Source organism: Silurus meridionalis, chromosome 27 (genome assembly GCF_014805685.1).
Source record: "Silurus meridionalis isolate SWU-2019-XX chromosome 27, ASM1480568v1, whole genome shotgun sequence".
Taxonomy (NCBI): Eukaryota; Metazoa; Chordata; class Actinopteri; order Siluriformes; family Siluridae; genus Silurus; species Silurus meridionalis.
Window position 1 is genome coordinate 3,670,099 of NC_060910.1, and position 13,912 is coordinate 3,684,010.

The 13,912-nt window shown below is 39.1% G+C and overlaps 1 protein-coding gene across 1 annotated transcript in view; it reads right to left on the bottom strand.

Moving 5' to 3' along the window:
- Positions 1-4,417: 4,417 nt before the first annotated feature.
- rtn4r (reticulon 4 receptor) overlaps positions 4,418-13,912 on the bottom strand; it is an 88,402-nt gene continuing 78,907 nt past the window's right edge. The window contains exon 2 of the mRNA XM_046841183.1: positions 4,418-6,547. Within this exon, the coding sequence (XP_046697139.1) occupies positions 5,160-6,547 (1,388 nt within the window). The 3' untranslated portion in view covers positions 4,418-5,159. The remainder of the gene's footprint in view (positions 6,548-13,912) is intronic.

Genomic DNA, 13,912 nt, shown 5'->3' on the forward strand with positions numbered 1-13,912 from the left:
GGGTCATCATCCGCAAACAATGAGCATAGCACAGCAAGGCATGCCATCTGTTTCAGGGAGTGGAAAGGAGAAGAGCCCAGGCCGTCACAGTGTGTTTTCTATGTGTACATGAGCTTATGAAGGCGTTTCTGCTGGAGACTGAGACACAATCCAAAACTGGGAAAATAACAAGTGTGAAAAGGAAAGATAGGGTGTTGTTTCAGGTTGACTGAGAAACGCATGAAAAAGGAAAAGACAAACGAAGCAAACTCTGTTTTGCCAAGCCTCATTTCTCGGAATGTTTGAAAAAGCATTTCATGATGTATGGTGGAATATTCAGGTAACTTAGTGAAAATGTGGTTTAGATTTCCCATGCAAGGAGCATCTACACAGCAGTGGTGTAAATAAATTCCAGTGTTGAGAAAAACTGGAAAAAAACCTGCTGTTTTGAATGGTTTGGATTGTTAAATTACACAGCAGGGCTGAAACAAAGTGCACAATCGCTAGTAAAAAGTACTGATCAGACTAAAGGTAGATCCAAATAACTCGGTCAAATTTTTTTAATGGGAAAAAACACAGGAGGATGGAAAGGGAATTTGCTACCAATGGATACCAGTTTTGTCCCTACATCAGATCAGCTACATGGACTTCACCTCATAAGTGGAAAGCTGATCTTTTTTTCTTTTTTTTGCTGATGCAGACAAAAACAAACTATTGTTTGTTAATTGGTTTGATTTAGCCGAATTTGAACATATCAGCAACATTTATAAAAATGAATAAAACATATTGAGGTATTTTTAGACTGATTAAGGTAAAACAAGCCTAGTTGACCAGTCTTTTCCTCAATTTGCAATGTAAATTGATGAAGTTCTTAAAATTCCCACCGAATTTATCATTTATTTCTGCAAAACTGATATTTTATTATATTTCAATATATTTTTTATATTCCTATATTTCTTTGTATAGGTATGTACAGTATATGTTGATAAACAAAAAAAAATTTTTGACTCAATATTCTATAAATAGATAAAATATGTATTAAATATTTAAAATCTATATTAATCTTAATATATTTATTCAGTACCAGTTAAAAATCGATCACTGTATCTTCAATCAGCTGAGGCGTTTTTTTTTTTTTGCAGTTATGAGCAGACAGACCGGCCTATCCTTCACTAATTTTACTCTATAAATTCGTCTTGTCTCACTTTCTTGATCTTTTTAATATTTTTTGATGATTGCTAAAAGTATAAAATGATAACGTTTGTCAGCAATTTTCCCTGACTACAGTAAACCATTTGGTAAATATATTTTGTTCGGACCAAGAATTACATTAATATGCCATCTAAAATGTAGATTCACACACACACCCTAAGGAGCATTAGCTGGACATAAACTATAAGTACATATGTTTGTGGACACCTGAGCAGAAAATTGGTATATGTTTTTTGAGCCTCCCATTCCACATTTTCTGCCTCAATAAGCTCCACTCTTCTCTGGAGATGTTCCACTAGATTCTGGAGTGTACTTGTTGCAATTTGTGGAGGTTCATTTTGCCACATTAGGAAAGTCAAGAGTAGGAGGCCTGGGGTGCAGTCAATTTTCCAATTCATCCCAAAGGCTTTAAATAGGGATGAGTTTAGAGCTTTATAGCAGGCTTTCACTTTTCAAGATCTTTGTCCTGAGCTGGTTTGTGCACAACTCATTGTCATACTGGAACACGTTTGAGTCTCTTAGCTAGAGTAAATGGAAAATGTACTGCTACCGCATCCGAAGATTTCCTATACAATTGTTTTGCTAAATTTGAAGTTTGGGAAAGAACCACATATGGCTGGAAAAGACAAGTGTCCCAACACTTTTGTTGATATAGTGTATGAGTAGACCTTCTTTTCCCAGTGTACAGGATTTTTCCTGAAAACCATTTTTTTAAGTAAAGGCTCACACTACAGAAAAATCCATTCAACTCAAGCTTAATTAATGCCTCGCAATTAATGTGGTGTGCCGATAATTCCGAAGCCGCCATTTAATCATCAGCAGATTGAGAGAAACGAGCGGTTTTAATGTGTCTAAATTCTGACCTGTGCATCCATTTTTTTAACGGGCTCCATTTTTCTCCATCAATCATGTACAAATTCTGCTGATTAAAACGAACTCTCGAACGTCCACTTGAATAGAACATCTCTCGAAATGACGATAACTGGCAATATCGTGCTGAGAGGAAACGGCATAATGAAAATCGCCGGACATTAGGCATGCTAGTAATGATGTGTGCTAAATAATGCTAAATAAATTCACATAAATGTCATAATTATGCTTACTTAAGACCTTGAGTGCCAGGTGCGGGCAATTTTGTCTGCGGGAAATGGAGGTTCTTTATTAAATTTGGTGCTAGGGAGCCACCATTGTCACATCTAGGTACTCACTTGGGGTCTCAAGTGTGTTTCAATCATTTTTTTTTTAATAACCAAAGAGCTCAATTCACTATCAAAGACAAGAAGATAATTAGTTCAGTCAGATGCTGGGTGATGATTCGTTAGAAATGAGGAACTAGAAGCCCTGAAAAGCTTAATGAATCTCTGAGTTGCGTAGGTCTACGTATAGAAATATTGCCTTGTATTTTTTAAGTTAATTCATGTAAAATAAATTTAATTGAATTGAGTAATTACAGAGCCTGTAAAAGTTTGAAAACACCGAGTCTTTTATGGTTCCTTTTGTTTCTATTGAACAAACTGGGTAAAAGGCAAAAACACACAAGAATTGGACAGTAAATGAGTGGAAGAAGGTTATGTGGAGTCCAAATGTGACATTTCTTGCTCTAACAAAAGATGAAGAGAGAAGATGTTATCAGACTGCCCCACCTCCACAGTCTAACATGGAGGTGGAGACTTGTTTTGGAGTAAAATAAGGTTGGAGATTTATGCCAGGTGTAAGAAATCCTGAACCAACATGCCTCCGTGAAGTGTCATCATTTAATGGCCTGCCCAGTCACTGCACTTAAATCTCACTGAACTGCTCTGGGATGAACTGGATCACAAGGTCAAAGAGAAATATCCAACTAATGAAGATGTTTTACGAGAGGCATAGCAAAGCATTCCAGCTGAATATTTGGAGAAACTAACTGTGTGTACAGCTTTCTTTATGCTAATGGAGGATTATTGAATGAAAATAAAGTGGAACATCATTTATATAAAACATCATTTATATATTTGTTTGGTCAAATTCAATCGTCATGCTGTTACATTACACAGTTTTTTGCATATAAACATTAGGAACATATGTACCTCTCAAGAACCATAAAAGATTTTTCCAGACTTCTCTCACTGTATCGCATAGGACTTTTAAACTCTCAAACCGGTAGGTGAAAATTCTTCTGTTATTATCATTTCAATAGAAACAGCATACACAATGACTCGGAAAGTGGATGAGCCTTATATTCCAAGTCTAACAATAAACGTAATTTATTCAATGAAAAATATTTTTGATAGAAATCTTTTTTCTAGGAGGTTTTCCTTTAATATTTATGGGAGGAGTCTACAGTTTTGAGATGGTGGATCTTACAAAGAACTATGACCGAAGGATTATGCTGTAGCTGAATTGATTTGCAATTTAAAATTGATATCTAGACCTGACATTTCAGGTACACTCATCTGCACCTTATTGCAGATCAGTTTAATATTTTAAGACACCAGTTATTTATAAACTAATATTTTTAGAGCTTCCATAGTAAACATCAGAACTTCTGAAGCTGATAATATACGATATTTATCTAGACACCTTTCAAGCTAGTACAGAGATATTGGTATAAAAGTTGGTTTGTTTTTTATTCAATACATTTGACGTACTTGCTAATGATACTATACAAAAATAACTTTTATCACCAGTCCATAAAGAGTGAAATTGTACTGGAAAATTGACTTGTTTGTTCAGAACATTTCACTCTGCACACACACTATTTCAAGAACTCCTATTGTGAAGTATACATTCTGCTTGCATCGCTCTCAGTCAATACCAAGTCTCGTTTTTTTTCAGTTTTCGCTTCTTGATCTTGTGTTTACCGAGTTCCTGCTGTTTGCCGATCATATGACCGATCGTTTTTGACTTTGACTCACTCTTTATTCAGGTTTTAGATTCGTCTTTTAACTATACGGTGGTCATGGAAACTCATATTGTGCTAGATCACGCCACCTCATCAACAGGACATTACTGGTGTATGACTTCATTAGCATTTCTGTTCAGAGTGCTGTAATGAACCTAATTCTAAACACAATGAAGCACATCAAAATAAACATTTGTTCTTTTTCTCTCTTCCCTGAAATTGTATCTGTTGCTTCAGTCACGATATCATGGTTTGATGATAAGGGCTTCTAATGACAGTGTTTCGGTAATTACATGTAAATGATTTTTTCTGATTTATGAGAGTGCATAATAATAAAAGCGGCTATACAAAAGGAGATATTTTATTTGTAATATATTTATGCTTGTACACCAGTAAAATAAAATGCATATCTATAATTCCATCGCAATCTCAGTGAACAGTTAGACAGCATTCCGTTGACGATCGCCACCTGTAAAAATCATGTCGTGACGCAGACTGAATGCCGCATGTTTCAGGGAGAAATTATATCTTTACATTTTATCTTTACAGAAATACTTATAAACATAAAAAAAAAAAACATAACAGTATCGAACAAATGTATCACTCTTTGAAGAATAACACTGGCAACGGAAATCTTCGTCTCGCACCTTCGACATTCTTGTGTGCTTTCGGCTTTCTGGGACCTTTCTATGCATTTTATTCTTTTTTTTTTTCAGTAGTCACTTTCTGGTCAGTGTAAGCTTTTGCAGGTAAAAGGAAAGAGGACTCTCTCTGCGGTGTTGCTTAAACACGGCACATTTAAAGTTACATAGAACGAACATTTGGGCACTGAGTTTTTATATACATTAAATCATATGGGTTTGTGGTTTGGTTGTTTTTTTTTTTTGTTTGTTTGTTTTTTTTTTTTGTAAAGGCATCCATTTCTTTAAATGTGTCTTTAGCTTTTGAATTTGTTCATTCTCAACCGTGCAGGTTAACCTTGCAACTCATTTGACAGTCTAATTTATCTGTAACTCTAGGTTACCCAAAGTATTTTTTGTGCCATTGTCATGAGCAAAACTGATCCGGGAATTTGGTCCTTTTTAAACTAAGACACGGTTAAGGACAACCAAAACATGGGAAAAAACAAAAGGCCCAATCCTCTACGAGTAGATCCATGGCTCTTCAGACATGACTGGTCTGATTTAGGCTTTTTCGAGCACTTTTTTTTCTTTTTCGCTGGTGCTGTCGAGGGTTCCATATCCAACAGCTCTGGGTTGAGTTTGTCCAAGGACTGATCGAGGTTGTTGGAAAGAGTTGCCAGCGGCCCGTCGTTGAGACTTACTCCTTGTTTGCTGCGCGTGTCGTTCTTTATCCGTTCTGTTTCTAGGACCTTTGTTTTCGAGATGTTCTCCTTCTCCTTCTGTGGGTTGTTTGTGATTTGGCGGCTGTTGTAAGATGAAGGGTCGGGAAGAGTTTTGCTGGAAATGATGGAGGATTTATCATTATCTGAAAGGCAGCATCTTGGAATACTCTCTCCCATGGGGTCATCAAAGGACAAGAACTTTCCAGAGTGAGGGTTGGTGTCAAGGCATCCTTCCAGGTCATTGCTTTTAAGTCGTTTCAAGTCCTTCCCTACAAGAGTAACCGGAAGGTGGCATTCGAGATCAGAGCTGGAGCCTTTGAAGCGTTTGAACCAATCCCAGAGAGGCCTGGCTCGGCAGTCGCAAATCCACTGGTTGCCGTTAAGCCGTAAATACTGGAGCGAAACCAACGGTTCCATTGTCTCACCACTCAACATAGTGAGATTGTTGTAAAACAGGAACAGGGTGGTCAGATTTCCAAGGTCGTTGAAAGCCCGCTGCTGTACGTGAACAATCCGGTTTTGATGCAGGAGCAAGCGGTCGAGGTGGACCAACCCCCTTAACATGTGGTCCATGACCACTTTGATCTTGTTGTTGTGCAGGAACAGGTGAGTAAGGTTGGCCAGATCCACAAAAGTGTCATCGTGCAGGGCTAGAAGGTTGTTGTCCTGTAAATACAGGTACTGAAGGGAGTAGAGTCCACGGAACACCCCGATAGGGAGTTCAGACAGTCCACACCTGTGCAGGTGCAAAATGCGCAGCTTGTTCAGACCACGAAAGGCAGAGGGACTGATGATCCGCAGGTTGCTGTTGTCACCGATATCCAGTTCTTCCAGTCTCTCCAGGCCATAGAAGGCCCCAGACTCAATGTGGCTGATATTGTTGGAGTACATCCAAAGGACAGTGAGGTTATGCACCGAGCTAAAGCTGGTGGAACGGACCACTGTGAGCTTGTTGCTCTGGAGGAATATTCGCTGGCTACGGACAGGGATTTCGGTAGGAATAGAGAAAAGGCCTTGCTGCTGACAGGCCACGGTTGGTTTCGGCTCACTGTAGCATACACACTTTGCCGGGCAGCCGTTCAATACTGGAACAACATTCAGCCAAAGCACCAGGAAGAAGAGTCTGCCTCCTGAGGAAAAAAGACAAAGAACAATGGGTCAGTTTGTGTATTTGTTAGCATTTTTGTATTGTGTGTTATCTCAATATACATCAATCATTCTTTACACAAACTGATGCCTGATGCCAAAAAATATTTACTTAATTCATAGGGGTGACCCTGCGCTCCGACACCCGTTTCTAACATTGGATATGCAAAGAAAGAATTTCACTGTGCAGTACAGGGTTTCTGCAGGGTCTTAAAAAGTTTAAAACAAAATGTTACCCTTTGAAAAGTCTTAAATTCGTTGTTATAGGCCTTAAATCATATTAAACCTATTTAAATTTTCCGATGTCCACGTACCGATACCTCTAATGCTTACGGAATGTTTTTGTTTGTAAGTTTCCGTAGTGTTCTTTCTTTCGCTGGTCCAAATATAATTTCCTGTATTGAAACCACAAATGAGACCAACATGCAACAGCCAGTCAGCTTTCTGTTAATGGCATGAATCTCTTTTGGATTGTATCACAGCCGTAAAACAGATTGGATTTTTTAGCTATGGGGAAGTGCAAGTTTAGCAATAAGTAGGTATAGGTCTTAAATTTTATTCTTAATGGTCTTAAAAAGCTTCTAAAATCAATTTTACATTTGAAACCTGCAGAAACTTTGCTGTAAAGTATAAATCACCTATATATCTTAATTGTAAACAAAAAAAGTTGTATTCAACAATTTTCGTTAATCGGATCATTAACGTTTCAAAATGTTTACATCGGCACACTCTATATTTGCCTGTCTACACAGAAAAGCACCAATTCTGACTCGGATTTGGTAACAGCCTTCAAATTTGTTACAATTATTCGCTTCACGGCACAACATCTCTCAAATTGCCGGCTGTAGCGTTCCAGTTAGAAAAGCACTACCAGCAGAGATCTTTGCCTTGGGACCCATTCCCATCTATCAGCCAGTGCAAGCATGAGGACCCAGGCAATTGGGAGTGCTGATAAATTAAACACAGAAGTGGGCCTGGCACAAAATTAGCTGGCACTAAGAAGAGCAGTGAAACTAATCAGATTCCTGTGTGGCAAAAGGGACATTTTAGTCTGTCCGAGGAATAATGAGTGCTTTGATGGGGCTGCTCATGATTTTGGTGGCTGGCTCAGTCGGGGTTGTAAAATATATTGTAATTGCCCCGATGACATTGAGGTTCTGGAGTGCTGAATTAAGATAAGACGGTCTGGGAGTGAATAATCAGCGTAATCGATGTATTAACAAATTCTGTAAAATTAATATAATATCGGTCGCTATAGTAACCAGGAAATGATGCCAATCCATCACTATGTTGTATTACAGAGGACTGAACAAAAAAACACAGAAAATATGAATGTTTGTTGAATAAAATGTTTTAAATGGCATGAAAATACATTTTGCCAGTTTATTAAATACAGCCCGTATCAGCTAATGGGCAGAAAAAGTACAATGTGTTGAATTCGAGATAGAAACATCGCCTGGTTTCTAGCATCTTGCCAGCCCTCAGCTCATCTCTGTGTTTGTCCCTCCATCCTGTAGCTTGTTAAATGGAGCTTGCTTGAGGCTTGACAGCAATCCTGTGCTACACTTTCCCTCAAAACCTGTCTTCCCGCGTTCCTTCTTTCACTCCCTTTTCTCCCTCATCCCCTCTCCCGTCAGCCTCCACTGCCGGAAAGCTGTCAGACTTTCGCTCTTTCTGCTTCACAGCGGATAAAAATATTCCATTGCCAGGCTGTTCTACATTAGCCTCCGTGAATCCATCAGGCCTAGTTTTTTTTCTCCGCTAGTCATTAGCAGACTGTGGACACCCTTACACAAAGCAGAGCCAAGATGTGTTTTCAAAGCTCCCTTTTTCTTTTTGCCTAAGCCGCTCAGGCTAACCTGCATGCGGCCTTTCTTGCCTTTCATCTAGTTAGTTTTAATAGAGTTTCTTGAAATGTCATCCGCTGTCCTCCAATTATTTTAGAGCACCGTTTGGTCTCCTGGACAGCCACAAATCCATACCCTTTTCGCTTAGTCACCGTTGATCATAAAAAGGGCATTTGATTGACAACAGTCACATGTTCCTTTTATGTGCCATCCTGTTTTCCTCCTAGCCACTTCTTTTTCTGATCTCCATGATATCCGTTCAGCATTCATACTCAGGATAAGAGAGTCTTGCATAGACTAGTCAACTAAAACATTCACAATTTGGAAGCTGTCGAATAGAAAAACAGCAAAGCAGACGGTAAAGATGGCAAGCAAAGTATATTTTATTGCTCTGTCAAATGACTAAGCTAAATCTACGTTCAAACAAACAAGATAATGATGCAAAACTTTGTTGACACCTAAGCGCAAGATCCATACATGATTGTGAACATCCTATTTATATTTAGTCCCAATTTTGAAACTTTCAAACCTTCATTGATGTAGGTGAGGTAAGAAGGCCTGGGTTGCAATCAGGGTTCCAATTCATGCCTCTCAAACACTGTTGTAAACATTGCATCCTCTAATTCAATTGTGCTCACACTTTTTCAAAAGATTTTTCTAAATGATCTACCTATGTATGTTTGTATATGTATATAAATGAATAAATAAATATATTTCTGCAGCATTGAAGGTCCCAATAAGCACAATGGCCTCCAACATCTGTAAATGGAAGAAGTTTGTAATCACCAGGACTCTTCCTAGACCAAACTGAGCGATCAGGGTCGAAGGGCCTTAGTCAGGGAGATGACTGAGAACCCGAAGGTCACTCTGACAAAGCTCCAGCATTGCTCTGTGGAGAGAGGAGAACTTTCCAGAAGAACAAGCATCTCTGCAGCAAACCATCAATCAGGCCTGTATGGTAGAGTGGCCGGACAGAATCCACTCCTCAGTAAAATTCACATACCCACCTGGAGTTTGTCAAAAGGCACCTTGAAGGACTTTCAGACTATAAGAAACAAATATTGAACTCTTTGGCCTGAATGCCAAACGTCATGTCTAGAGGAAACCAGGCACCGCTCATCACCTGGCCAATACCATCCCTACGGTGAAGCACGGTGGTGGCAGCATCATGCTGTGGGGATGTATTTCAATGGCAGGAACTGGAAGACTGGTCATGATTGAGGGAAAGATGAATGCAGCAATGTACAGAGCCATTGCTGGGCCTTTGAGAAAGGCCCTTAACCCTCATTTGTATGAGATCACTGTAAGTTACTCTGGATAAGAGCATCTGCCAATGTTGTAAAAGCAAAATCCACATTTTCAGCCTATCAAGTATTAACACCAGTATAATTTAATTAAACCTTTCTCTTTACCTATGGAATGATAGACCAATAGTCTTTTTTTAATTTTCTGATCACCTAGCAAAAATTAGTAGCCCAAACTCTAGGATAGTTCTCAAGAATAAACATTTAATCCTGCATCTAATAATGGAATTGCTGTCTAGAATAACAACCTTGAGCACTGTTCCGGTCTGAAAAAATTAAACTTTGATTTGCCTTTTGAGCTTTTCTCTAATTACAAAAAGCACAACACAATGACCTTTTTTCCCCCCGACTCCACAGCTTCCAGATTTCACTCTGTGGAAGAGCGAGTCGGTATTCTCGAGGGACGAGACTATTAGGATGCCTCTTAGCATGACGAAGACCTCTCCGACTCGTTACAGGAGAGGAAGACGAAACGGCGGTACTCAGCTTTGCGGGAAATGCATCGATTGCTGTTTCTTATACTGTTTTCATTGCAAAAAAAACATCCTGATAAAAGAATTTCAGACAGATGAGCACTGTACCACAGATGGACCAGGATGAAGAAAAAAAAAAGTCAAACACTTCTCTGGCATTTTCAATTCAATTATTTGTGAGGACAACAAAAAGAGGAACACTACAGAGCAGGCACTTGAGATAACTGTGTGGAGAGAAAGGAAGAGAGAAAGAATAAGAGGGAGGGAGGAAGGGAGGAAGCTTGTTGACTTTGAGCAGTGAAGTGTGGCAATCCTTTGCTGCCATGTTCATTTGCATGTGTCCCTGCAGAGTGCAGGGTGAATACAGAGGCATTTCTGAGTTTATCTCCAACTCACGGCCATAGCACACGGCCTGCCCATTTTTTAACCGCTATTGCCACCGGGGGCATGTCGTGAAGGGGACAATACATGCCCTGTGGGACTCTGGGCATTATTGATCATGTTGGGAATGAACAACAGCTTGCAGAAGAGCCATAATAGGCTAAAATACAGAGAACAGAAAAAGCACTGAGCTCGTTTAGGGTTAATCGCTTCTAATAGACGAGTAAAAAAATAAAAATGTTGCCCGGACATAAGTGAATTATACACTATCCTCCACTCGTTTTGGAAGATATTCTAGATTTTGGAGTGTGCTTGTGGAGATGTATAAAACTTATTCAGCTACAAGGGTGTTAAAGTTAGGTACAAATGTAGGTCTAGTGAGAAGGCCTGTGGTGAAGTAAGCGTTCCAATTCATTTTGTTCAATAGGGTTGAGCTCAGAGCTCTAGAGATTTAGATCTTTCAGTGCAACCCATATTAAGCAGATCTTCACAGAGTTGGCTTTGTGAATAGGAACATTGTTATGCTGGAACACTTTTTGTTCCCCTAGTTCATGTAAAGGAAAATATACTACCACCTCCAAAGACATCCAATGCAATGTGTCTCCAACTTTGTGGTACCAGTTTAGGAAAGAACCACGTGACCGCCACTATACTATATGAACACACAGTTAACACATAGTTAAAACGATATGAACAAATAGTCATACTGTATGATCCAAGTACCATGAAAGCATGGGACATAAACACCAGGTGAACATAATGCAGAACATAGCACTTGGCCATAAAAGCATATAACTGCCACTGACCCTTTCCTTGCCTCTCTTTCCTCAACCATGGACCTCCTCTGCCCCATGACTACTAAACCCAAGAAGACTTCTTGTCCCACCTTCTGGCTGTCAGAAGGTTTGTGCAGCAATCGGCGAGAACTTAGATCAGCGGAGAAGAAGTAGAAAAAATTCCATCTTGACGCATCTTACTGTGTACTCCTGACCAAATTTTCTTCTGATGTGGCTTCTGCTAAGACTGGTTTCTACAAGGAAAAGCTCGAGGCTTTGCACAAGACCCTCATAAGCTCCACAACAATTTCATTTTAACTACTTACCCCTCCCGCTTCATCCTTCCTCACTGCTGAAGACTTTGCCACCTTCTATGATAACCTTCTATGATAAGATTTCCTCAATCTGCCAGACCTTCACTTCCTCCCCAACAATGCCTACATTACACAACCAGGAATCCCCTACTTCTTTGTTGTTAAGTTTCTCATCCATAGCGGAAGAAAAGATACTGCAATTCATCCAATTTTTGCAATCCCACCACCTGCCCTCTAGATCCAATCCCTTCAACTACACTTCAGACCATCTCACAAGACCTCCTGCCATTCATCTCCACGATCATCAATGGGTCCTTATCTGGCAATTTGCCAACTACCTTCAAGCAAGCGAGGGTTATTCCCATCCTGAAGAAACCTGCTCTGAATCCACCGGACATCAACAACTACAGACTACTCACTTCTCTCCTTTCTTTATATAACTCTAAAACAGACTGTTTTTAACCAAATGTCTGTCTATCACTCACAGAACAACCTCCATGATCCAAACCAGTCTGGCTTCAAAGCGGCACATTCCACTGCATGCTGCTCATCCTCCTAGACCTTACAGCAGCATTTGAAACAGTCAACCATAAGGCTCTCGTGTCTACATGCAGGAGCCTCTGTATCTGGAAAGCAGCATGGGAATGGTATGCTTCCTACCTGGAAAGGTAGGAATACCAGGTAATAGGGGGGGTTCGACATCTGACATCGGGCAGACTCTCCACTGGTGTCCAACAAGGGTCAGTACTTGGTCCTCTAGTTTTCTCCCTCTATACCACTGCTCGCAACATCGGGGTAACTTTGGACAATCAACTGTCTTTCTCCTTACATGTTGCTAATGTGGTGTGTGTTATCCTCTAGAACTGCTGGCCTGGTTCCACCTTCTCTCAGAGTAAGAGGTAAGTATACTTCAAGGCTGTTCTCTGTTCTGAAACCAAGATTGTGTAATGAATTTCCCCTAGATGTCCGAACAGCGAACAGTGTCACTGGCTATTTTTGAGCAATGAGTGAGGAATTACCTCTTCCTAAAACACTTAAACTAGCACTTTTCCAGGTTTGCTTTATATTTAAAAAAAAAAAAAAAAAAAAAAAATATATATATATATATATTTTATATTTATTTTAAATCCTCTCAACAGAGTTGTAGGCTGATTAATCTGAAGTTTGTACTCTAACGTACCAGTGTAGATTTATTTATTGAAAAATTCTCTAAGCACTTTTGTACGTCGCTGTGAACAAGGGCGCCTGCTAAATGCCATAAATGTAAATATAACTGAAATGCTAATAAAAGCATATGTCAAACAAGTGTCAGTTAAAGGCAAATGATCATAAACGTATACAGACATAATGCTTTATTTAGTTCCATTTGACTCTAGTAACATACGACACAAATATGACTTTAAACCCATTTTACAAAAACACCATGTTAGACCCACATGACTATGTAAGTAAAAACAGGATGTTGTTAAGACTTTTTTGTTGTTAAAGTATAGTTGAACAGTATGGAATGTATTAAATCATATTTTCATTACATTCTCTGATTTCTATGCATTATTTGGTGTTTTCATGATTAACATAATAATAGCACCCAATCCACTACACACACTATATATAACCAAATGTAACTGTACGTTTCTTTAATGCTAATGAGAATACAGGGGTGAGAATTTAAATTTAGCATGTCTGTACACCACCACTGTTAAATTGACACTTTTGGTGTTAAACCAGTCAGCAGAGCACACCAGCGTACACCACGGACGAGTTACACCTCCAAATGTAACACCCGGAAAAAATGAATGTTAAATTAAGACTGAATAGTGTTAGAACATAACAGACAGACAGACAGACAGACAGACAGACAGACAGACAGACAGATAGATAGATATTTGATCTATCTAATTATCTATCTAATCTATCTAATTTCTGATCTGAAAACTGACTGAGGCCAGTTTTCAGATCGGAAGGTGACTCGCAAATATACATCACAGAATTATGAATAATTGTGAGCAATCTGTCCATTACTCCATTAAGATGACAAACAACAACAAAATAAATAAATAAATCGATAAATCACGATCCTGACTGTGTAAATATAATTTGCCATACGGATTTAATTACCTAAGATACAGATCATTATGTTGATAGAAAGATTTAAACCCCCACCCTATTTATCTTTTTTTGTTCACATGTACCAGGGCTGACTGCTGCGAAAAAGAAAAAGCGGGGATAAAGAATTCAGCCCGGTAAATGAGAC